The 23,831-nt window shown below is 43.7% G+C and overlaps 1 protein-coding gene across 1 annotated transcript in view; it reads right to left on the reverse strand.

The window, feature by feature from the left end:
- PAPOLA (poly(A) polymerase alpha) overlaps positions 1-23,831 on the reverse strand; it is an 86,158-nt gene that overhangs the window by 11,624 nt on the left and 50,703 nt on the right. The window contains exons 15-18 of the mRNA XM_074996555.1: positions 10,229-10,338; positions 5,251-5,372; positions 2,791-2,933; positions 1,654-1,754 (exon numbers count right to left, since the gene is read on the reverse strand). Coding sequence (XP_074852656.1) covers positions 1,654-1,754; positions 2,791-2,933; positions 5,251-5,372; positions 10,229-10,338 — 476 coding nt within the window. The remainder of the gene's footprint in view (positions 1-1,653; positions 1,755-2,790; positions 2,934-5,250; positions 5,373-10,228; positions 10,339-23,831) is intronic.

Below are 23,831 nucleotides of genomic sequence, written 5' to 3' on the forward strand. Positions count from 1 at the left end.
TAGCAAATTCTTTCCCCCCCCCAAAAAAAGGCCTTTTCTGAAAGAACCCACAGAGCATCTACACACAAAATGCACTCTTCTGATCTGAAAGCAAAAGAATGCAGCACTATTTCTGGCAGCCCTCTTCCCATCCTGGATAAGCAAGAGCACCTTTTTCTGAAAGATTCTGCTGGGGGAAAAAAGTGTGTAGACTCCCCACCACCACTTTTTTTTTTTTTCTTTTAAAAAAAACCCAGCATGGCCCTGAATTTTTCGATCCCCAGCCTGTTCTTTCAAAAGAGACAGGGCTGTGCGGACGATCTCTATCAAAAGAGCAGATCAATTTTTTGATCACCTTTTTTGAGTGGATGCACTCTTTTGAAAGAGCAACAAGAAGTCTTGTGGCACCTTATACACTAACAGATATTTTGGAGCATAAGCTTTCGTGGGCAAAGACCCGCTTAAGTTTTTTTTCAGAAGAGATCACCTAAAAAAACTTTTTTTCAAAACATCACTGTAGTGCAGACGTAGCCTCTGTGTTATATCATATGCAGTGAAATAATCAGCTACCTCATTCGATAACAAATTATGGATGCACATATGCAGTTGTTTTAGCTCTCTAGGCATCTTTAGAATGACAAGAAACACTTTAAAATTACAGTAGTGATTGCACATCAGCATGAATAACACCACCACTTAGTCAACTGAGATGTGTGCATTAGCAAACCCTATTTAGACCATTTTCCCAAACACAGAGTAGCGTGTCACTCCAACCATCTCTAGCACTAGCACCAGCTAAAGACAAAGATGCTTATACAGGAAACAACTGTGATTTGTGACAAAGGCCAAACTGCTGAAGTCAGGTTGGTCACATGCTGCAGCTCTGGTAAGTCTGCTGCAGGACTAAAGAGGAATCCACCAGGAACTGGAGGTCTTTAAAGATTGATCCAGTCTCCTTTACAAAGTTTTGATTTGTTTCCCCTTTTGCAGCTCCAAGGCTCATCACAGAAGTGATGACTGTGACTACATTTTCCTGTGCGGATTTTAGCCACATTCCTCTGCCTTCTTGTTAATAAGAGATAGTCACCTCAGAAATATGGAACCAACTTTGCCTTCTCCATAGCTGGGTTGAGTATAGGGGGGACACAGTCTGAAAATATCAACAAACAATATAGCTACTGTTCCCACCTAGACCCCTGCCATTCCTACAATGGCTCTGACAAAAGCAGGAGAAGGAAGAGCCTGGTTCTGCACCACCTCCCATCCTTGTTCCAATTTTAGTTGTCATAAGGAACAGATGTATCCACAGCAGTGCTACTGTGAGAGCTTTAGCCAGCACCTACTCCTTCTCTCTGTCATTGGACCAACCAGTCACCATCTATACTGGGCCTTCCCTGGCAAAAGTGTGCTACTATGGTGATCATCATATGCAATTATCCATTTTCAGAAGATTTGCAACTTAGATATAGATTAATGAAATTCTAGTGTATTATTGCTATTTTGATAATTATATAAAAATATCCTGAATTCTACAGGACATAATTAATTGTAAGTCAGATCAATCAGATAAAGCTACAACATGCAAGAAACTTAAATCTTTCAAATTATGATAGAGCTTCATTAAGAAGTTCTCTAGAAATAAATATTAACAATATAATATGTAATTCTCCCTACCCCCTGAGCTTTCATTGGAATTGGTTTGTGGCACAGTGACTTCAGAAGCCTGTATATTGGTCACAGATGCTGCTGTTACTGCTGGCGCAGGACTGCTTCTGCTAAAACATGAAAAAGGCAAAATGGATAACTGACAATTAAAATATGCATATGTTATACTGTTCAACTTTTATCACAGAGCATTTGCTTTGACATTATTTAGCCAATCACATCAAAACTGCAATGTTATAAAAGGGCAAATTGCAGTTTTATGGAAGTGTGAAGATAAGCAACAGGGTAAGCAGCATTACTGTTATAAACCTGCACTATCTGAAAAGCTAGAGGACATTAATTCCATATGAAATAAAATCCATGTTTTGATCAAGTTTTGAAAGCTATGTGAAAGGGAAGGAAAAAAAATTTTAAGTCAGCCTCTTTACCTTTGGAACAGAGCAAGCCAAGTGGAGAAGGCTGGCATAAGCAGCATGTGTTAGTATCATGTAAGTTCACATGCACTTCATCACTATAAATTCAGTCTATGTACTTGCTTAGTCAAGAATTTAGGATTTAACATGACTGCAGCACTGGTTTTGACTTAATAGATTTTGCTGCATCAAAAAGGATAAGCTTATGAAGTGCTAAACAAAAAACTTAGGCTACACTACATTTCAGCCCTGAGAACTGTGACAGCATGTGTTAACTATACAACTGCTCCCCTTCCACCGCCACTTCTTTAAGAGTGCGCACTAGTGTAAAAATGCTGGGAATAGTATAACAAATTAGAATGATTAAAAGCAGCTGTTATTGGCATTAAGATGAGCTAGCTACTATTTTTGTACATCATATTTAATGTTTTATCATTCAATTTGGGTACTGCATAGCTGTAAAGAGTACGCATCAGACAACACTTTGCACATTAACATAAGGATATGAACATGATCATGTTGTCCAACAAGAGATCAGAAGAGTATGATTAGAAATGAAATCTAACAGAGCAAAGGAAGAAACACTTTACTTTTTGTCAACAATGAAGACAAAGTGCAGTGATTATTCTCCTCATCAGATAAATCTAAGATAAACAATGATAATATAGCCTTTTGCAATATACAGTTAGAGAATAACATATCTAATGTTGATGGTTTACATTACAATTATTACCCCTGAGAGCTTCCAGAACTGTTCAAAGGACTTGTCTTCATAGCACTAGTAGGAGAAGGCACAGATGTGCTGTTATCACTGTCCATAGATAAATCTAAGCTGCTGTCATTCAGGACTGTCAGTCTGACCCCTTCTGTTGAATGCTACAACAAATTAGACAATAAATCACAGGAGTTACTTATCCCTTTAAAGGGCTGAGAATCAATTGAAAGTCAATGAAACAGTATTTCAATCACTGATAATTTTGTGAAAAGAAAGAAAATATTTAACAGGTGTAAGTTGATTACCACAGGTTGAACCTCTCTAGTCTGGTACCCTCTCATCCAGCAACACCCATAATCAGCACAATTTTAGTTATGGGTGTGGCCAAGTGACCTGTGGTCTCAAAGTTTGTGTACAGCCACCAGACCTGGCTTTTGGAGCTCTATGTTATTATATAGCTGCAATTCATCCTTAAGTGCCTTTTAAGAGCTACAGCCCTGAGAGTGCTGGATGAGAGAGGTTCAATCTGTAGTAAACTTATTAGGAATAATCCGACTGAAATCATGCTGATCACCAAGTTTCTGTTCATGTTTCAGAACTGCCTAATTATATGAACTGTATGATATTTATATTTTAAAAAAGTAACCACAGCAAAGAGTGCATGTCCCATTCCCTGAATGGGGTCAGAACAATCATATATTAAAACTGACTTGTAAAAAGAAATCTTTTTGGAAAACTACATGTCATGGTTATACATTGCTGTTCTCTTGTCTTCATTCACATAAACAGCTCACTCCTTTAGCCATTGTCACTACTTAATCCTCTATATTATGTAGCGAAGTTTGTACATGGTAGACAAAAATTTAGCAGTCTAGTTGACTGGTATCTCATCTTCAACATCAACCAATGGTGGGTGCTTCAGGGGAAAAACCTCAGACAACGCATCTAATTATGCAGTTCTGAAACATGGATAGAAACTTGGTGAACAGCATGAGGACCGAGAAAATTTATGTATCTATCATCGAGAATAACAGTAAATTTCTTTTGAGTTCTTGATCCTGTACACTTACACTGATTGAAAATGAGGCATACGTAGCTGCCATTCCACAAAACCAAATTGACTTGAAATGAAGCTGGAATTTGAGACACAAAGTAGTACAGGATAAAATGTCCTTGTATGTTTCATTATTTGGGCACAAATGATGCATCATTCCAAGTTCTTGCCTTAATTTTTAACACAGAAATTAAGTGGTTCTAGTAGCAGGTCAGTGGAAACTTTACATACAGAGAAGTCTTAACATCTGAATTTTGTATAGCTTTTTAAAAAAATTAATCATGCTCAAACTAACCAAACAACTTGACTTTAAATTTTTACTGCCCTTTATGAAATGCTGTTTTGTAAGCTGCCTTTTTCACATATTATCACTTAAGCTTGCCATACATTTAAAGGGAGAACAAATTTAGACAAAGCAACCCTTACATAAAACTGCTATATAAGTATAGCAGCCATTTTCAAACCTTATTAACTGTTGTGTATCTTTGCTATCCAGGATAAAAAAGATTTTACCTAAGACAAAAAAGCCAAGTGGAGACGTCTAGTTTTAGGCCAGAGCATAGTCACAAACTGTTGAAACAAGCAGTTCTGTAGCAACTTCAAGACTAACAAATCTATACGGTAATAAGATTTCATGGAAAACACCCACTTCTTACACACAAGAGCTTACTACCCAATAAATAAATTTGTTAGTTGTTAAGGTGTTATAGAACTGCTTGGTTTTTGTGAAGCTCTAGACTAACACAGCTAACCCTCGGTCTATTAGTTGTTCAAGTATTCTCTAAATCACAGCTTTAGGTATAAATATCCATATGTTAGCTACACATGAAAGCAACACAGTGTTCAAAATCCTACTCAGGTCATAAGAGAAGTCGTACAATCTCTTTAGTAACTGTATGACCTACACACAATACTATTAATGAAACATGAAGATTTTAGGAAACAAACCAAATTCTTATATCTGTGTGCACCTGACAGTCTGCATTATTCATAGAAGTTCTGTGTTGTGAATATTTCCCTAATTTGACTTTCAAATACCAAGAGTAAGTGAGCTCTGAATTCTCTAAATCAGATTTAAAAACATGTTTAGATTTCCAACAAAAATCCTCATGTCATAGCTGCATGACTTTATGGAAAAGAGAATAATTAAAAGCAGATGCTTCCATGAAGTAAGAAAAAAGGCATGCATGAAATGCATATACAAATAATACAGTATTAATCAGTGGTATTGATTTAACTAAAAGCTATCAATGCTACGCAAAATCTATCGTCCTATCAGGCTACTAGTATTGCTCTACCGGAGACATAAGAAATTTTGTGTAATGTTGCAAAGGTAAAACTGCCCTTTTAGAGTGGGTTTCGGTCATTTTGTTAACATACCAAATTATAACATTTGTAGTTTTATCAATGATTTGTTGGTTTACCTTTTTCTTTTTCTGAAGCACATGATTAGGTAGCAGTTGGTGAAGTTGCTTTCGTTTTACATGCATTGCAGCAATTTTCATATCCATCTCAAACATCTTGCTGTTTATTGCTTGCCGATAAACTAACAATTAGAAGAATAAGACATACTGAAACATTGTGGAAAATGCAGTTACTTGCCATACAAGAGAGGATTTGTATTCTAGAGTATCTCTGCACAAGAAGGCTGATATTTCTCAATTTTGATGGAAAAAATGGGTCTTCTGCCTGGAACTGACCACTCCATCATATCCAATAAGAAAGTAATGTATTTTTTATAAAAAAGAAAAGGCATTAAAAACTTAACCTCCCCTCTCTGAAATATGAGACAGAATAAGTATTTTTAAAGTAGCCCTTCACTGTATTTATGGAAAATTGAACCAAGTTGAGACAAGAGAAACTGAAGTTAAGACATTTACTTGACTCTTCAGGGCAGAGATATTTTTGTTATTGTGTTTGTATCAGTGCCTGATGGTGATGGGCTCAATACATGCCTGGGCCATAAGATTGCTGCTGTAATTATTGGCTTAAAATTTACTTTAATAGTAACTTCAATTGTAAAAAGTATGCGAAAATTCACAGGATGTCACGATAGTATAACTTTTTGTCTGCATGGGAATAACCATGGAAAACGTCAAGTAGTTCTCAGTAACAACCGATATTAACAAGTACAAGAAAACCAGACAGACTGAATTAACCCAGAGAGGCCTCCAGACATGATTCAACAACTGCCAAGGTTGATATTGGTCCAGAAGTTAATGGACCAAAATTGGTATGGTGGATATTATGTCTAATTAACAGATAAAATAAAGCAATGAAAGAAGGCACCCACTTTAACAATGTCAAAGGGTTCAAGGACTTTTTTCGTCTCAATCATCCTATCTCACCAACACATCTCATCTTCCCCAACACCTCGACAGAGGGAATAAACCTGACAGAAGGATTCATTTGCAGCATATGCAAAAAACATACCTATTTTCCTTTAATCTCATTCTTGGAAACAGCCTGAGCTCTTTGGTTAAACTTGGAAGAGACTAGCAGAGAACCACCATAGAGAGCTCCAAACATGGCTGAGTGGCAAAGTTATAAACACAACAGAAAACAGTGGTTTATAATGAGTCATACAACTTCAATGTTAGGCTCAGTAAAGATGAAATGGCCATGGAAGGATTTGATTACATTCTTAGATTCATGGGTGAATTGTGATGTGAAGTGGTATTTAAGTAGTTTTTAGCAAGTAGATATGGAGAGTTGCTGTTTGGCCTCATTATCTTAATTGTCATGGTTGAGAACTACGATGGCATCCTGTTTGCTGTTTTGTTCACCAGCTGGTGGTTGATTTTTGGGACACTACTCAGCAGTGGAGAGACTGTGGTTGATACAATGTTTAAGAATTCATTGATTGTGAAGAATCAAGGTAATAATCAAACATGTAACTTCTTCCACTGAGAGGTGTCAAGTAAGATTTTTTTTCCTCCTTACAATTGTCAGTGAGGACACAATAGCTGTGGGGCGGCGTTTTCACTGTTGTGAAAGAATTCTGCACAGATGACTTGGTGAAATAATTATTTTAACTCTCCACATGTTTGTATGGTATCAGGTTCCGTGCAGCAGTTCAGTACACTGGAGAATATAGATAATTCGGCTCTTATTAAGAATAGTCTTGACAAATTGATGTTCATTTGCGTGTAGCAACCATGTGGTAGGTCCTGGTGCCATCATTGTGGTAGTTGATTCCACTTTTTGATTCTGGTTTGGATGGCTGTCATCAAGCTTGATTATGAATAGCTGTTTTGGTTGTCTTGCATGATCTCCAGGTACATTTCCTGACTTTCTTCTTGTGGGCTGTGCGACTACATACATGACTACTCTTTGTTTGAGGTGGCCTCCTTTCAGAGAACGAAAGAATTATTTTCTGTAATTGGTTCTTCTGAAGTCCTCCTTCGCAGTTGTTTAGCATATATAGAATTTTATGTAGTGGTCAGAAAGTTACAGATGGTGGCTGTTCTGAAGATTTTACTTCTTACATTTGTTCAGGAAACAGATGTTGCTGTTATGTTTTTCCGACTTTTTTCATGTTGTGGAGTTCATTTTTCAGACGGCAAAATACAATATGCTCCATTGTTATCTGCAATATCCCTACTGCTCACAGGATTTTAAAAAAGATAAGGTGGGTGAAGTAGTACCTCCACCCACACCCTTCCTGGTCCCAAATCCCAAAAAAACAAAACCAAAAAACAAATGCCGTTAGGGAAAGAGGCAAGTTTTCAAGACACACAGTGTTCTTCATGTTTGGGAAAGGTGCTCACCATGTAACAGATAAATACCAGATGGAACATATTGGATTTCCAGTAAGTAATTTACACATATTGTAGGTGAAGTGGTAGGAATGACACCTACCTCACTTATTTACTTCTTCCACAGATCCTGTTAGTGACAGGTGACCACCCCAGCCCTTTTTTCCCTGCCTCTTCTCTTCCTACTACCTCCTTCCTCTAATCCCTCTCCCCCCACCTCCCCCATAAACCCTGGATTCTTATTTCTGCTCCAAATCTAATGAAGTGATTCTTACCCACAAAAGCTCATTACCTAATAAACAAAATTGTTAATCTTTAAGGTGCTACAGGACTACTTGTTCAAGGTGAAGTGACCAGTTAACACATCATAGGAAAAAAGTTAATTGGTCTACAACTGCTGTTATTAACCACTAATCCCAGGTCTTTATTAAGACCATGATTGTTCATGTCTAGCAAAGTTACAAATTTAAGCACTCAACTTCATCTTTTGAAGGTGTTGTGCAGGTTTCCTTTGAGATGAACTCAGATCAGATATAAAAGCAACCCATTTTGTGAAAGGTGTTTGCTCACAGGTGACATGGTGTTTCAAAATGGTCCATTTTTAAATTTTTCCTTTCTGCGTGGGGAGCTCATATCACCAAAATGTTTTTTGTTATAATCTCCAGATTTGTTTTGTTCAGTGCTATTCAATTTTTCAAGGTGGAGGTGGGGCAGAAAGAGGATGACAGCTAATGGTACATTTAAAAATATTAAATTTAATATCACTGAATAAATGTCTGCAAACAGCAATATTTATTTAAAAAATCCTAAGAGTAGCTCCAGGCAGCTGATGTAAGACAGAGGTTGGGAGGCGAGCAGACTGAGGTGTGCGTGGGGGAAATAGGGAGCATATTGGCAAAAGAGATAGAGCAGTAGGAGCACTGGTAGGAAACCAATAGGAAAAAAAATTCATGGTGTAGGAGAGCAAGGAATCATTTTGTCTAATATGAGTGCGGGTAGGTCCCAAATCAATTTCATCGGCATGGGGGGGAAAAAAAATAGAGTCAGACCACGAAATTGGCCCTATCCTATGAAATCTGAATCAGTGGGACCAAGGAACGGCAGGACATGTCCTTCCCCTGCTCAGCTATTATTGGAGGGAGGTCAGTCCCACCTTCACAGGCAGCACAGAAGAGTGGGTGTTATCACTCTCACTTCTATGCAGTGCCTGATGCTGGGCTCTGAAGGCAGCAGAATACAGCCATGGTGCAACTCCCCCCTACAACAGCTTTGGGACCCTCCACAATCTTCATTTGGATCAGGACTCAGTTTCAAAACGCTGAAGTTTTACATGTCAACATCTGCAATCAAGAAACTGATCAATTTTAAAACCCTGTGACTCTGAAATTCACCAAAAAGTGAATTGCGTTAGAGTCTTGACAATGGGGGAAGGGGCAAAGGGCATGGGCAATATATTTAGACGAGTCTCTCCTACAATTAAAATTTAAGTATTTGAAGTTTTATGCACAGATAAAATTCAAATGCTTGAAGTTTCATAGATGGATATAAAACTACTTCCTTCACCCCAACCAGATACAATTCCCATCCTCCCATGGGCTTGTTTAAGACTGCAAGAGGAGCTCCTGCTTCAGTGAGTCTCACTCGGTATTGCAGAGGTGACAAAATGGTGGCTTGCAAGCTGCATGCAGCTCTTTTATAGATCAGGTGCAGCTTGCAAGTCCTCCATGTTGCTCTGCCTTCCAGACTCGGGGGAGAGAAAAGTAGTCACCATTTCTGCCCTGGGGTGGAGTGGCAGGACTAAGGACTTCTTCCCAACAAGAATGAAGACATCTCAGGGCTTTGGTCCTGCAGGATGCACCTAACAGAGTTCAGGACTGAAGTCTTCCATGAGGCAGACTTCCCCAGCTACACAACCTGTCACAGACCAGAAGACCTAAATCCTGGCAGACACACCTGGCTCTGAAATTTCTGGAGATCATATGCGGCTTCAAGGACAAGAAAACTTTGTGATTCTTGCTGTATTAGAGTAGGTTTCCCCTTCTATAGACCTCAGTGCAAATCCAATTTAAACTTCTGGTGATCCTTAAAAAGGGAGGCCCTGTGCCGATACAAAGTTGCTTTACAAAATTGGATGTGGATACCTGCAGATATAAAAACAATATGTACAAATTTGCAGGGTTCTAGATAAAAACATGCATCCATAGCCGCAAAAGTGAGCCACGGATGTGGATACCAGTGAATACAAAGTGGATATCCAAGAATTTGCAGGGCTCCATTTAAAGGGGTGGAGAGAACCACAAAAGAAAAAAATAATGCTAAGAAGAGTTAGATCTTAAGAGCATGTGACATTATTCTCCAGCTATAAAAGCCTTTCCACTTTGACAAGGAGTCTATAGCTTTAGGAAAAAATATTAGAAGCATGATAATTAACAGCCTTCTGTGGGACTGCCAGAAGAGGGATGTTATCGAATCAGAGAATGCTGGTTTTCAGACATGCAACCTGTAGTAATTTTCTGTATGTGCAATAAGTAATAGAATGTCCAATATTAAACCCTTCCATCAAGAGCTATGCTCAAATATTTTAAGAGCATAGTCACACATTTATCAAAAATTAATTTTAAGTTTTTGGAGAAGCCAGGCTTACCTGTATCAGTGAAAGACTGGATGTCATATGTAAGATCAACACTCAGATTTTCAGAATTTTCTGTCTTCTTAAATACTAATCCAATCACCCACATTGTACGAAATTCTTCCCTGAAAATTTGTACAGAAACCATGTAATACTGGAAAAACTAACATTTAAGTTACTTTATCTAAAACTGAGATTACTTGTTTTGTAAAAAGAGTGGAGAACTACATCATATCTCCACTGGCATGAAATGACAATAAAGTACCCAGAGAGCCAAGTGTTCAGAATCCACAAAAAAAACTAATAATAAACAAAAAGTTAATTTCATGCTACCAACTAATCAGTGTCACTAACCATATTTAAAAGGTGTAAAACAAACACTTTATTTTGCTTTTTTCCATTTTCAAATTTAGTTTGCACAAAATAATTCAGAAGGTAAGAAAACTGACTTGCCTTTAACTGTAGTTTGCCTACACTGATTTTCACTAAAGGTGAACACATTTTGGAATGTAAACATAGAATCCTCTAGCAAAGGACAACTGTTGGGAGTAATGAATGCACTTAGGTGAATCTACACAGACCAACACAAAGACAAGTAAAAGACCTTGTGTCAACAGTTCCTTATTCTCGCCCACCCAACCTTAAAGAGGCTAAATCTGAAAGGTGAATGCCCATCAGCACGACAGCAATCCGTTCAAAGAGGAAATTAGTCATGTTGTGCAGTGCTGGAGATTCTTCAAGATCCTGTCTCACATTGCTCTCAGGCAGTTAGCTGATTCTGAGTGGCCAACCCCGACTTCCTCCTCTACTGCAGAGTCTGTATAGGATAGAAGTCTGAAGCAGAGGGGAGGCGGCAAGGTAGTGGAGCCCCACAGGAACACATTTTGCAGAACTTCTGTTACTTCACAAGGTAACTGCCTCTTGTTCTTAAGTTCGATCCCTGTGGGTGCACCACTTCAGGAGACTTCAGAGCAGTGCCCTCTGATGGAAGGAGGCAGCTTTGGAGTTGAAGTAACAGTGAATGAAAGCACTGGAAACATGGCATCTGAAGATACATGGTACAGTAACCATAATAATGTATAAAATTATGCGGTAAAAACCTGGTTGCTGTTCTACAACTTTCTGCAATATGGGTACTGAGAAAAGCAATTGATATTGAGTGTCTCCTAGCAGGATACATGTGAATCCCCATAGGACATGGTTTTTTGTTCTGGAAATAGCAAAGCATGATACAGCAAGATAGCCATCTGGACGGACATTGTTTGGAAATGGCTCTGGATCCATTAGTAATTGAAAGTAATAGTTCGAGAATTGCAGAAATGCTTTAAAAGACAAGAGCCCTACAGACATTCAAATGTGTAGCCTGAATTGTTTACTGTGCATATGTGGATTTGGGAAGAAAATGGATAAATCTATCTTTGGGTTAAGGTAAAAAATGACACTATTCTAAGTGAAAATTTAGATATAGTCTCACACACACACTTTATCTTTTAAAAAGTTGGTATAGGTTAAGTCAGCTATCAGTTGCTAGTTTTGCCAATGATCTGGCAGATGTAATGACCACTAGTAACGCAATCTTTATAGAAAGATTTAATACGGACAGTGTAACTAAGGACTTGAAAGAGTGTGGAAGACTAGAATGAGGTCCTATGGTAGATCAGGCTTTCAGACATCTGAAGAGGAATTCAAGAGGGCCTTTTAAAAGCATGTGGTAATGGAATGTGTGAAAATAGAGAATTCATCAATTTTATGATGAAAAGTAGCAATGACTGACAGGTGGATGTGGACTGAGGACACAAAGTCCATTTAGAGTTTGAATTCCACTAGACAGTCTAGAATAAGATATGGTGGCTGACACAGGTGTGGTCTGTTCTGTTGGAACTATGATTCAAAGCATTTCTATTTGTATGTCCGATGGGTAGTTGTTTTCTTAAGACAGTTTAACTATATGCTCTGTACTTCTATGGAACATGTCATTTCAGATTTCTAGAGCCATGGAGTAACCATGCTTTGAATTGAAATTTGTGGGGTCTGAATGGATGATGTGGCCTGTGCCCGGTGAATGGAGTTGAGGCAGAGATGCAAGCTTGCACAATGGACGGAGTGCCATGTAGAGAAGGTATGGCTAACATATTTGTCATGTTCATGTGGGAACTATGAGGATTGCTTTGGCCCCATCATGTTTTATCTTGAGGTGTACTCAAGGAATGAAGAGGATCAGGGGAGGCATAAAGAGTATGACGATAGCAAAGAAGGCATAAAATTGGGGGACATTACACTTGATGAGGAAGGCACAACCAAGAGAATGATGGCTGGAGTCCTACCATGGAGCAGATCACGGGCATTTGGAGTTTAGTGAGGTTGCACAAAAGTCTACCACTGGGGGCCTCCGCAACCAGAAGAGATCTTGGATGACCTGTGTTTTCAACTCCCATGTATGGTCTGGCTAGAACCTCCTACTCAGAGCATTTGTTGTGTTGTTTTGGCAGAATGGCCACTGTGGTTGGAATGGCACAAGAGACATCCAAATCTGGGCAAATCAGAGCTGGTTTGCAAAATCTGATGAGAAGACAACAGTTGGTGCTGCCTGTGTGGCAGCATTAATTACAGGAAAGGAATGTTGAGATGAGCCAATCATAGCCTCACCCTCCCCACTACAGAAGTGTGTTGACAACTGTGAAGAGCTGATCTGGGAAAAAACCCTGTGTATGGAGACTCCATCAGTACTGAGGAGTGGGAAATGAAGTACTGGGGAGATAGGAAGTCCTGCAGCACTGAGATTTGTCTGTGAAGTGGCCAGGGTTGGCAACAGCATGACAGGGGAGCATAATATAATATGCTGCATTGGATTCAAGCTGGCTGGAATTCATAGTGCCAACAGCAGGTGGCAGTATGAGCCCAGCAATGCCCTATGCCAAATGTTTTATTATTGTAGATGCTGGTACATGGGGTTTCAATTTCCCCTCAGAACTTGTGGCAGGACTCGCTCTACACTGTTTGACATTTCAGGTATCAGAAGGACCAGGTGTGTCAACAGTGGATATAGCTGGCATCGGAGTGCCTTTCCTTAGTTGACTCTGAGATTGAGGACACAGGAAAGGTCTAGACCTGAAAGTTGATTTCAGATATGCAATTCTAGCTATGGCAATTGCATAGCTAGAGTCAACATAGCAGAAATCGACTTCTGTGACTCTTCACCATGGAAGGTCAGTGAGAGCGTTGTTTCTTGTTGACCTCCCTTAATCCTTGCGATAGTGAGTAGAGGGGTTGACTGCTGACTCCAGACAGATTGATTTTGCATGTCTTTACCAGAGTTGCAAAATTGAACTCCAGGAGATCGACACTGACCAGGTCGATCTTCATGAAAGTGCAGATAAACCTATAGTTTCCCATATATTTACTGCCTTCGTAGAAGTAAGGTTGGGCTGCTTTGCCCTGGAAGAGAGACCTTTGTCTTACCTGGCCATAAATGATTTTTGGCCAGAAGGGGCTCATATCTTTGTCCCAGACAGTGGGTGAAGAGATTCCTCCTTGATGAGATGCTTCAGAGGTAAATCTCTTGCCTTTGTGTGTTCTTTGAAGTGTAGCAGTGCAGGAACTTTTTTTAATATGTGCCCTCATCAAGATACTACCATACTGTAAGTGGACATTTCTGAGAGGTGTACTGACAGCTGGCAGATACTGCAACATTTAAACTCTGGAGGTCAGGCAAGTCCCGAAAATATAGTTTCTCAGTAGTATGGAGAGAGATGTGCAGCAGATATACAAGCATTCTTCGGCTAAATGAAAAGTCTTATAAAGAGTTTCTCCTTTTTATTGGGTGACTGGGAGAAGAGAAGAGGGAGATAGTAGTCCTCACTAAAATACTAAATACAGATAAACAAGACAACAAAGAACAGAATAGTAGTAGCTGAGGTGCCTCTGAATACTCTGATTCCAGCCAAATGTCAGTAGAAAGGAAAGAGGGGTGGTCATACAGCATTGGTTAACTGACTGTGAGGGGCAGTATCTGTGCATGTGCAGCCCAACCAGAACTACCACCTTAAATTGCTGGCTACGAGCACGGGGTGCACAAACACCGAAAGCTGAACACCCCCAGGTATAACTCAAAATTCAAGCAAGTTGAGGAGGCTGGACACCAGCTCAGCACCAGCAGCCACTGCTGCAGCCTGGAGCAAGGGATCCCGCCATTAAGGGAGAAGAAAGCTGGCAGAGCACTTTGCTCAGCCAGCTCTACCCTGGGGTGCTGTTGCTGAGGAGGCAGGAATCTCCTTGTTAACAGGGATCCCCACATTAAAAGGCTGCTGGCTGGCTGTGAGCTGGGGTGGAGTGGGAGGCGATCACCCTGTGAAGGGGGATCACAGCTGGCCCGGGGTGACCTCAGTGCCATTGCAGGGCCGGAGGGGGGAGCGAGGTGCTTGGGGAGGCCCTTGTTAACAGGCTAAAAGGCTGCTGGAGCAAAGCTGCACCAGCTGAGCCAGAGGCTGCTGCTGCCACCACCACACTGGCAAATGGGGAGGAGGATCCCCCTGTCAAAAGGAAACAGAGCTGCCTCAGCTGCTCTTCCTCTGAGTGCTATTGCTGAGGGAGGGGTCAAAGTTGGGTTCCCCGGAGCCCCCGAGTTCCTCCCCCACCCCCCAGGGCAATGGCAGTCAGGGAAGAGCTTGCTGTGCCAGCTCTATTCTCTTCTGACAGGGGGATCACCTGACCTCACCTGTGGAGCAACAGCAGCTGCTGCCTCTGGCTCAGCTGGCAGAGCTTTGCACCAGCAGCCTTTTAACAGGGGGATCTCTGTTAAAGGGCTCCCCAACACCCCCCACACCCCCAGCAACAGCACTCAGGGGAACAGCTAGCTGTGCCAGGTCTGTTCCACTCTGACGGGGGATCTCCTCCCCCCAGCCTGTGCAGTGGCGACCACTGCCTCTGGCTGGAGCTTCCAGGGTACCCCTCCAATTGTGCTAATGTGAGATACACACGTTAAATGTGCGGATCGACAGTTTACTGCATAACAGTGCTGCTGAAGCACTGTAAGCACAGATATGTCTTAAGTAATCTCTTTTCAAGAGCTGTTTATATATACCCTCCTAATATTGGGAGAATGCTCATTAGTCATTAAAATCCTCAAAGGACACAAGTGAGTACCATTTAAAAAAAAAGAAAAGAAAGAAAAGCAGGGACTGCTCTCCCAAACCTGCTTTGAGACCTAAACGACATATTACGAGCAATACAAAACACAAATTGAGCAATGCATGATTGAAGTCACACTTTTAATGTTTCCACGTGCAAATTTGTGACACAAGATTATTAGTTTGGACACCCCTGCTCCAATACCCACAGGACCTGAGCCTTCCCCTATAAGGGAATTTGCTGGACCAGGGAAATTTGACCAGACTGGCCATTCTGGGCCACCTGCAGCAGCCACCGTGGCTCCTTGCCCTCAACTCCCTGCCCAGGCCTGGTGGAGGCTCTACACCATGGGCCACCAGGGCTCGCTGTACTTGGCTGCTGGAGCTCCCTATACAGGGCTGGCAGTGGTGCCACTCCCAGCCAGGGAGGCTGCCTGCCAGACCAGCTGAGATCCCAGCCCCTAGCAACCTGCCTGACCATGGATGTTGCTGTACCAGACAGTAATGGCTAAAAGTATTCAACTTTGATCTGAAGCTAGGTCAGAGGTTGGCAACCAAAATAGCAAGTGCCATTTTTTCCAATTTCTTAAAAAGCTCAATTCAAGAGCTGCAATGCATTTGAATATGAGATGGTCCTTAATAAACAATGGCAAACCACACTTTCAAGATCACGTATCGCTTGCTATTTAGATATGAGTTGTTCATTGTTGGGCTTTTAAATGTTCACCATTTATCAAAAATAATCAGGTTTTTTTTTGTTTGTTTGTTTTTCTCCACTCTGCAATTACAGCATCGGGAGCCACAAAAAAGTCCTTAAAGAGCCATATGTAGCTCCAGAGCCACAGGTTGCAGACCCCTGAGCTATGCCTATATCAGAGCATAAAGCTGCTTTTTAAGGTGCTTAACTTAATTTTTCAACGTGACTGTCTTCCCTGCAAATACCATTAGCTTAATTTTAAGGGCCACTAATGTACACTTTCTCACCTTGATCCTCCAATGTGGTGTAACGCTAAGTTTGAATTTAAAAGGTCAAATTAATGCTATTGTGGAAAGAGTATTTCTTTAAATCAATTTTACTGGCCTTCAGGAGGTATCCAACAATGCCCAAAATGTGACCATTCTGGCCACTTCCACCTTCACTGCTCTCCAGGTACGCAGGAAGTAGGAAACAGGAAGCTACGTTATTTTAATTCATTTTGCTATCTGGCCAGCATGACAACAGCACCTTGCTGTTAAAGAGCCCCAGCACGGAGCCATCAAGAGTGCCAGCATCTCATTTTGGCTGGTGGGCTGGCCCCCCACCACTTCATGTGACAGCTTGGGGACCAGACAGCAGCACAACAGACAGAAGCATGTGCTGACCTGCACGGGGCGAAAGCTTCTTCCCTGTATATGGTTTAGCAAGAGAGGCTGACAAACTTTTTTCTACATTTCACATTTGTATGGGGCAGCCTCCATCTCCCCAGGCACCATGTGGCTGGAGGGCTAGCCCCTATCCCACACCACATGTGGGCTGTGCAGTGCGTACCATGCTTATAGACAGCAGCGTCCCCTGCCCCATGCAGGGTGAAGGCTTCTTCCCTGTGAGAAACTAGTTCTCTCTACTTCCTTAATTTCTCTCTCTCTTTCTCTTCTCCAGCCATTACTACTTCTGACAGGGTAGTGGCTCCTTCCAGCAACTACTAGACACCAATGGCCTCTGTGATTATTTCCCTCTCTTCTGTTTAGTCTTGGGGATTCATAATGAGTCTGTAGCAAATACTTCTAATGGTCTCCTTGCCTAGCGTGCTCCTCACTTCAGCCAGATACATTACCAATACAATACCACTTTTGCACTGCATCTTCTTTGTGAATAACATGAAGTCCTTTCCCAGTTGCATGGGGCCAATTTGTTCCACCTGGGTATCATGGGCTTCACCTTCTGAAGCCCACCTGCTTGAGGTGTTTTCACCAGGGGAAAAGTAGATGAGCAACGTGCTGACATGGTACACTGTTGAAGTCACTGTTGTTTAAAGAGGGACAGAATGAGGCACAGTCCCAGCAGTGATCACTTAGAAATGTAAGTGCCACGTATCCACTTGGGGGGCAGGGAGGGAACATAATGTGGACGACCAACAATTTCTCTCATTGGGGAAAGAGATTTAAGAAAAATGGTTGTTTTCTACAGGAGGGGAATGAGGGCAAGGAATTCTGAGACGATGACAGACACCCACAAGTATTTGTAGGGATTTTTTTTTTTTTGCGCCATAACACGCCAGCAAGGAAACCCAGAATGCCACGGGGCTGAGGGAACTGTGAGATAAGGTTCCCACAGTATACCACTGCAACGGTCAACCTTTTGCGAGTTAGTGCGGATGCACTAAGGCTACTTTGTGGGCAGGTGTGAAAACTCAACTTTATAAAGACCCAGTGTTACAAAGTAGACTTCAATAAATTCAACTTCATTTTGTAGCGCAGATGTAGCTTAACATACTGAAATATCCCTGAGGGTTGCCTATAAAATATAATCTATTTGGCTATCCTGGGAGCTTGAAAACTGAACTAGTCTTGGAAGGCCCACCACACCACACCAGGAAGACTCTTCACTTTGTAAAGTATAAAATCTAGGAAGAGACTAGCATTCTGATAACACTGGTTTAAAGCAAGCCTTGACTCAAGTGATTTCAAAGGAAATTAGGAGCAAAATTTTAGAAACCTACGTTTGACAATTATAGCTCATATGTATAAATGTTGTTTACACTGGATTAACAACCCACTGATGGAAAAGTTTGTTAGCAGGAACTCCCCTAAAACCAGCTCCTAACACAGTGTAACTATTAGGCCTGATCCATAATACCCAGGTTAATGCAATACAGCTTGTACCGTTTGTGTGTGCATTTATCTGCACTCAAATTGGTCTCCAACATGGTAAGCATCCTGTCACACCAGCATAGTACTACCACCTTCTGGAGTGGCACATAGTTGATGTATTTAGGTCAAGACAGCTTAAGCAGAGACACAGCATTCACTATATCAACCCACAATGATTCACGCTAGCTGTTCTGGGTCACCACTGTGAACTCCATCCTTTGAAAGCCCTGCAAATTTTTGAAATATTTCCTATTTGCATATCTAAAAGCTTTCCATTATTGTGTGCAAATGACCAGCTAAGCATGTTGTCTATACGCTCCTCAGATGGTCCTACTTGGAGAAGACAGGAAATAATTGGGTCTCGGAGCTTGTGGGGATAAGATGCTGTGCAGGCACAGCTCCAAAACCACCACAGACATATCAGTATCTATGAGCAGATTGCTCAGGGAATGCAAGAAGAGGAGTACAACAACAGGGACCAGCAGTAGTGCTGCATAAAAGGAAGCAGGCAAACCAGGTGGCCAGGGAAGTCAACAATCCATCTGGGGCTGAGCTGAAGATCTGCCATTTTTACAAAGAGCTGCATGCCACACTCCAGAGACATTCCCCAGCCCACACCATCCATCCCCTGGCACCAGAGCAGTGGATACCTTCAAAAAGCCCAAGTCACAAGCCCCAGACGTAAATAAAGAGAAGGGTATGATGGAAGACAAAGAAGAGGTATATAGGGAACAGATGACAAGAGGCTTTAATTGTGAAATGAGCCAGGATCAATTTTTGATTCCTTCTGACAGTTTAGGACAGTCAGTTGAACACAGGTGAACCCAAAGCAGGTGAAGGAATCTTAGGTAAAAGCGTGTAGATAAATTTTCAATGACACAGACAACACTCCAAACTAGCAGGACATATTGACTATTAACTTCCTTCTGCTAGAAGAGACAGAAATTCTCTTTCTTGGTTGAACCACTATCAGCTTTTTCATTCCCCTATAGATTTGGTGGAGGTGCATTCCACAATGGACAGATTTATTTGTTTTTTTAACTGCACACATGAATGACGTTTGAGTCCTCTTGAGAGATCTCAGTGAACTGAATGGCACTACCCTATAATCCTCTGCCTAATATTTTTAGGAGAAAAGGCAGCCTTATTTCTTCCTTCATGGTAGGAAACTTCCACATACTGATCAGTAATAACTTCCTTTGTTAACCTCAACAGTGATATCAGCTAAAATCACTGCCTACGGAAAATGGTGCCAGTATTCACTGCATTTTATCTTCCACTGCTGCCATGGTAGCTTTCAGACTCTCCCCCTCCATGCCCATAGAACACCTCAGCCAAATGAGGAGAAAGAAGGGGACTCAAGATGACATTCAATGAGATCCTGCAAGTCAGTGACACAAGGGACAGTGAACATAAGACCTGGAGAAAGAGAAGTTACTCACCGTAGTAACGGTGGTTCTTCGAGATGTGTCCCCGTGGGTGCTCCACAATAGGTGTCGGGCTTGCCCGGCGCCGCAGATCGGATCTTCCAAGCAGTTTCTGCCGGACCGCGCATGCGCCGGCGCGCGCCACTCCCTTGCGTGCTCCTGGCCATGTGCGCGATCCGGTCCCCGCCAGTTCCTCGACCAACCGCCTCGGGTGCCCCTGCAAAACACTAACAGAGATCCGAAGCGGGGAGGATGGGCGGGTAGTGGAGCACCCACGGGGACACATCTCGAAGAACCACCGTTACTACGGTGAGTAACTTCTCTTTCTTCTTCGAGTGTCCCCGTGGGTGCTCCACAATAGGTGACTACCCAGCAGTAACCCAAGATAGGAGGTGGGTAATTGGATTATGTGCAGCTTGTCCCCGAGACGACCGCTGTAGAGAGACGGGTCAACTCTTGGAATACCCCGTGAAGGGCGTAATGTTTGGCGAAGGTGTCGTAGGATGACCAGGTCGCCGCTCTGCAAATGTCTTTTAACGCAACGCCCTTGAAAAAGGCTGTTGATGCCGCCACCGCCCTAGTGGAATGAGCCCTGGGAGTGGCCGATAAAGGAGTCTTTTTGAGCTCGTAGTACATTTTTATGCAGGATACAATGTGCTTTGAGATTCTCTGCGAGGAGAGACCTTCTCCTTTCGACTTGGGAGCGAGGGAGACTAGGAGTCTATCCGTTTTCCGGAAGGACTTGGTCCTGTCTACGTAGAAGGCTAGCGCCCTCCTCACGTCCAGGAGGTGTAGGCGCGCCTCTTCGTTGGAGTTATGAGGCTTTGGATAAAACGAGGGTAGAACAATAGGTTCGTTAATGTGAAACTCGGAAGAAACTTTGGGAACAAAGGCTGGATGCAGCCGTATGGTTACCGCCTCCTTGGAAAAAACAGTGCAGGGTGGCGTTGCCATGACTGCCGCGAGCTCGCTCACCCTACGAGCTGATGTAATTGCAAGAAGAAAGGTCGTCTTTATTGTAAGGAGGCGGAGGGGGACCGTGGCCAAGGGCTCGAACGGTGGTCCCATTAGCGTGGTAAGCACCAGGTCCAAGTTCCACGAAGGTGGAATCGGTTTCCGAGGGGGGTATAGGTTTACCAACCCTTTGAGGAACCTGGTAACCATAGGGTGGGCGAACACCGTGTGCCCTTCCTCCTCGTGTCTGAACACCGAGATGGCGGCAAGGTGGACCTTCAACGAGGATAGCGAGAGTCCTCCTCTCTTGAGGTCCAGTAAATACTCTAGTATTGTAGGTATAGGCACCCAAAGGGGGGCCAGCTGTTTGGTAGAACACCAAGCCGTGAAGCGAGTCCATTTCTGCTTGTAGGTCTTCCTGGTGGAAGTCCTCCTGCTACTTTCTAGGACTTGCTGTACTTCCACTGTGCATGTGCTCTCTAGGGAGCTGAGCCATGGATTAACCACGCTTGCAGTCGCAGGCTTTGGGGGTGCGGGTGCACTATGGACCCCATGGCTTGCGTGAGCAGATCCGGCGCCACCGGAAGAGGCATCGGTGGACGGTCCGACATGCGCAGGAGTAGGGGGAACCATTGTTGTCGATCCCACGTTGGGACTACCAGGATCATCCGGGCCCTCTCCCTCCTGGCTTTCTGCAAGACTTTGTGGATCAGCACTGTGGGAGGAAACGCATAAAGCAGGGGGCCCCTCCACGGGATCGCGAACGCGTCCCCCAGGGACCCTCATCCCAGTCCTGCCGTGGAGGAGAATCGTGGGCACTTCTTGTTGTGCTGAGTGGCAAACAGGTCTATCTGGGGAAAACCCCATGTGTGGAAGATCGGCCGTAGCAGATCGGGACGGATCTGCCACTCGTGTGTGAGTGCAAAACGCCTGCTCAGCTGGTCTGCCTTCACATTGTGCGCACCTGGCAAGTATGAGGCTTTCAAGAGTATATTGTTGGCGATGCACCAGTTCCATAAGCGGACTGCTTCCGCGCATAAGGCACGGGATCGAGCTCCTCCTTGCCTGTTTATATAAAACATGGTGGAGGTATTGTCTGTACTGATCCCGACGACTTTGCCTTGTATATGGTCTCGAAAGTGTCTGCAGGCGTTGAACACTGCTCTGAGCTCCAGTATATTTGTGTGTAGTGACTGTTCCGTGGGTGACCACAGTCCTTGAGTCACCTCTTCGCCCATGTGCGCTCCCCACCCTATGAGGGAGGCATCTGTAGTGAGAAAAACCGATATCTGCGGCTGGTGGAAGGGTACCCCTGTTAGCAGGTTCCTGGGGTTTACCCACCATTGCAGGGATTTGCGCACCCCCACTGTGGGCGACACCACCCTGGGAACGGTGTGCACTGCCGGTTTGTATACACTCGCCAGCCAGTGCTGCATGCTGCGCATGTGTAACCTGGCGTTCTGTACTACGAACGTCGCCGCTGCCATGTGGCCCAGCAGCTGTAAGCACGTCAAGACTGGCACCGTAGGGCTGAAGGTGATGACCTGCACGAGGGAGCCGATGGCCCGAAAGCGAGCCTCTGGTAGATATACTCTCGCTGTAACCGAGTTTATGCGAGCCCCTATGAACTCTATGTCCTGTGTGGGGTCTATTTTTGATTTTGCCAGATTGATAACCAGGCCGAGTGAAGAGAACGTGTTTGCTGTGACGCGTATCATGCGCAGAACCTCCCCCTTCGAGGCCCCTTTGAGCAGGCAGTCATCCAGATACGGGAAAATAAATACCCCCTGTCTGTGCAGGTAGGCTGACACCACTGCCAAGGTCTTGGTGAAGACTCTGGGGGCCGAGGAGAGGCCAAATGGTAGGACCTTGTATTGGAAGTGTTCGTTGCCTACCATGAACCGGAGGAATCGCCGGTGAGCCGGATGGATAGTTATGTGGAAGTACGCGTCTCGTAAATCGAGGGCTGCGAACCAATCTCCATCGTCCAGTGCTGTAAGGATGGAGGCGATTGTGATCATCCGAAAACGTTGCTTGCGCAGGTACCGGCTGAGGCCGCGAAGGTCTAAGATGGGCCTCCTGCCTCCTGTCTTTTTCTCCGTAAGGAAGTACCTGGAGTAGAACCCTTTCCCTTGCAGTTGCTCCGGTACTCTTTCCAATGCCCCTATGAGCATGAGATGGTCCACCTCCTGCCTGAGCCTCACTACATGGGAGGCCTCCTGGAGGTGGGGCTTGGGTGGAGGTCGTGATGGTGGGAGCGACTGGAAGGGGATGGCGTACCCCGTGGCTATGAGCTCCAGCACCCATTTGTCTGTGGTGATCTTTTGCCACTGGTCGTAGAATGGTCGGAGGCGATGGTGGAATAGTCGCTTCGGATGACCTTGTGCGGTGGTAGTGATGGCGCAGCCCTGGATCTGTATGTCAAACTTGTGGCCTTTGGCCCCGCCCCGAGGACGCACGGCTCTGCTGTGAACGTCGCCTGGGAGTTCTGTACTGCTGGTGCTGTTGATGTCGCCCTTGCTCGTAACCCCTGTGGTACTGGGGGCGCTGTTGCTGGTACTGGTACCGTCTTTGTTGAGAGTAGTACCTTTTCTTTGTGTAAGGAGGGGTGTAAATCCCCAGGGTCCTGAGTGTGGCTCTTGAATCTTTACTGGAATGAAGGACCGAGTCAGTTGATTCAGCAAACAGCTTCTGCGAGTCGAAGGGAAGGTCAACTATCTTTGCCTGCAGATCCCTCGGTATACCCGAAGTCTGGAGCCAGGACTCCCTTCGCATCACCACTGCCGTTGCTGTGGAACGTGCTGCTGTGTCCGCAACGTCCAGGGCGATCTGAACTCCCGTTCTCGAGGCCGCGTAGCCTTCTTGCACTATGGCCTTGAGCACCTGCTTTTTGTCCTCTGGAAGTGAGTCCATGAGGGAGATTAACCTGGAATAGTTGTCGAAATTATGGTTCGCTAAGTGCGCTGCGTAATTTGCCATTCGCAACGTTAAGGTGGAGGAGGAGTAGACCTTTCTGCCGAACAGCTCTAGCTTCTTGGCATCTTTGTCTGTTCCCCCTGTCCTGAATTGAGATGTCTTTGATCTTTGTTGCGACGACTCCACCACCAAGGAATTTGGCTGTGGGTGGCTGAACAGGAACTCCATGCCCTTCGCCGGCACCAAGTATTTCTTATCCGCTCTCTTTTGGACAGGTGGAATAGTCGCAGGGGTCTGCCATATCGTAGTGGCGGACTCTAAGATCGCTTCATCAAGCGGTATTGC

This window comes from Carettochelys insculpta, chromosome 6 (assembly GCF_033958435.1).
Source record: "Carettochelys insculpta isolate YL-2023 chromosome 6, ASM3395843v1, whole genome shotgun sequence".
In the NCBI taxonomy this organism is placed as follows: domain Eukaryota; kingdom Metazoa; phylum Chordata; order Testudines; family Carettochelyidae; genus Carettochelys; species Carettochelys insculpta.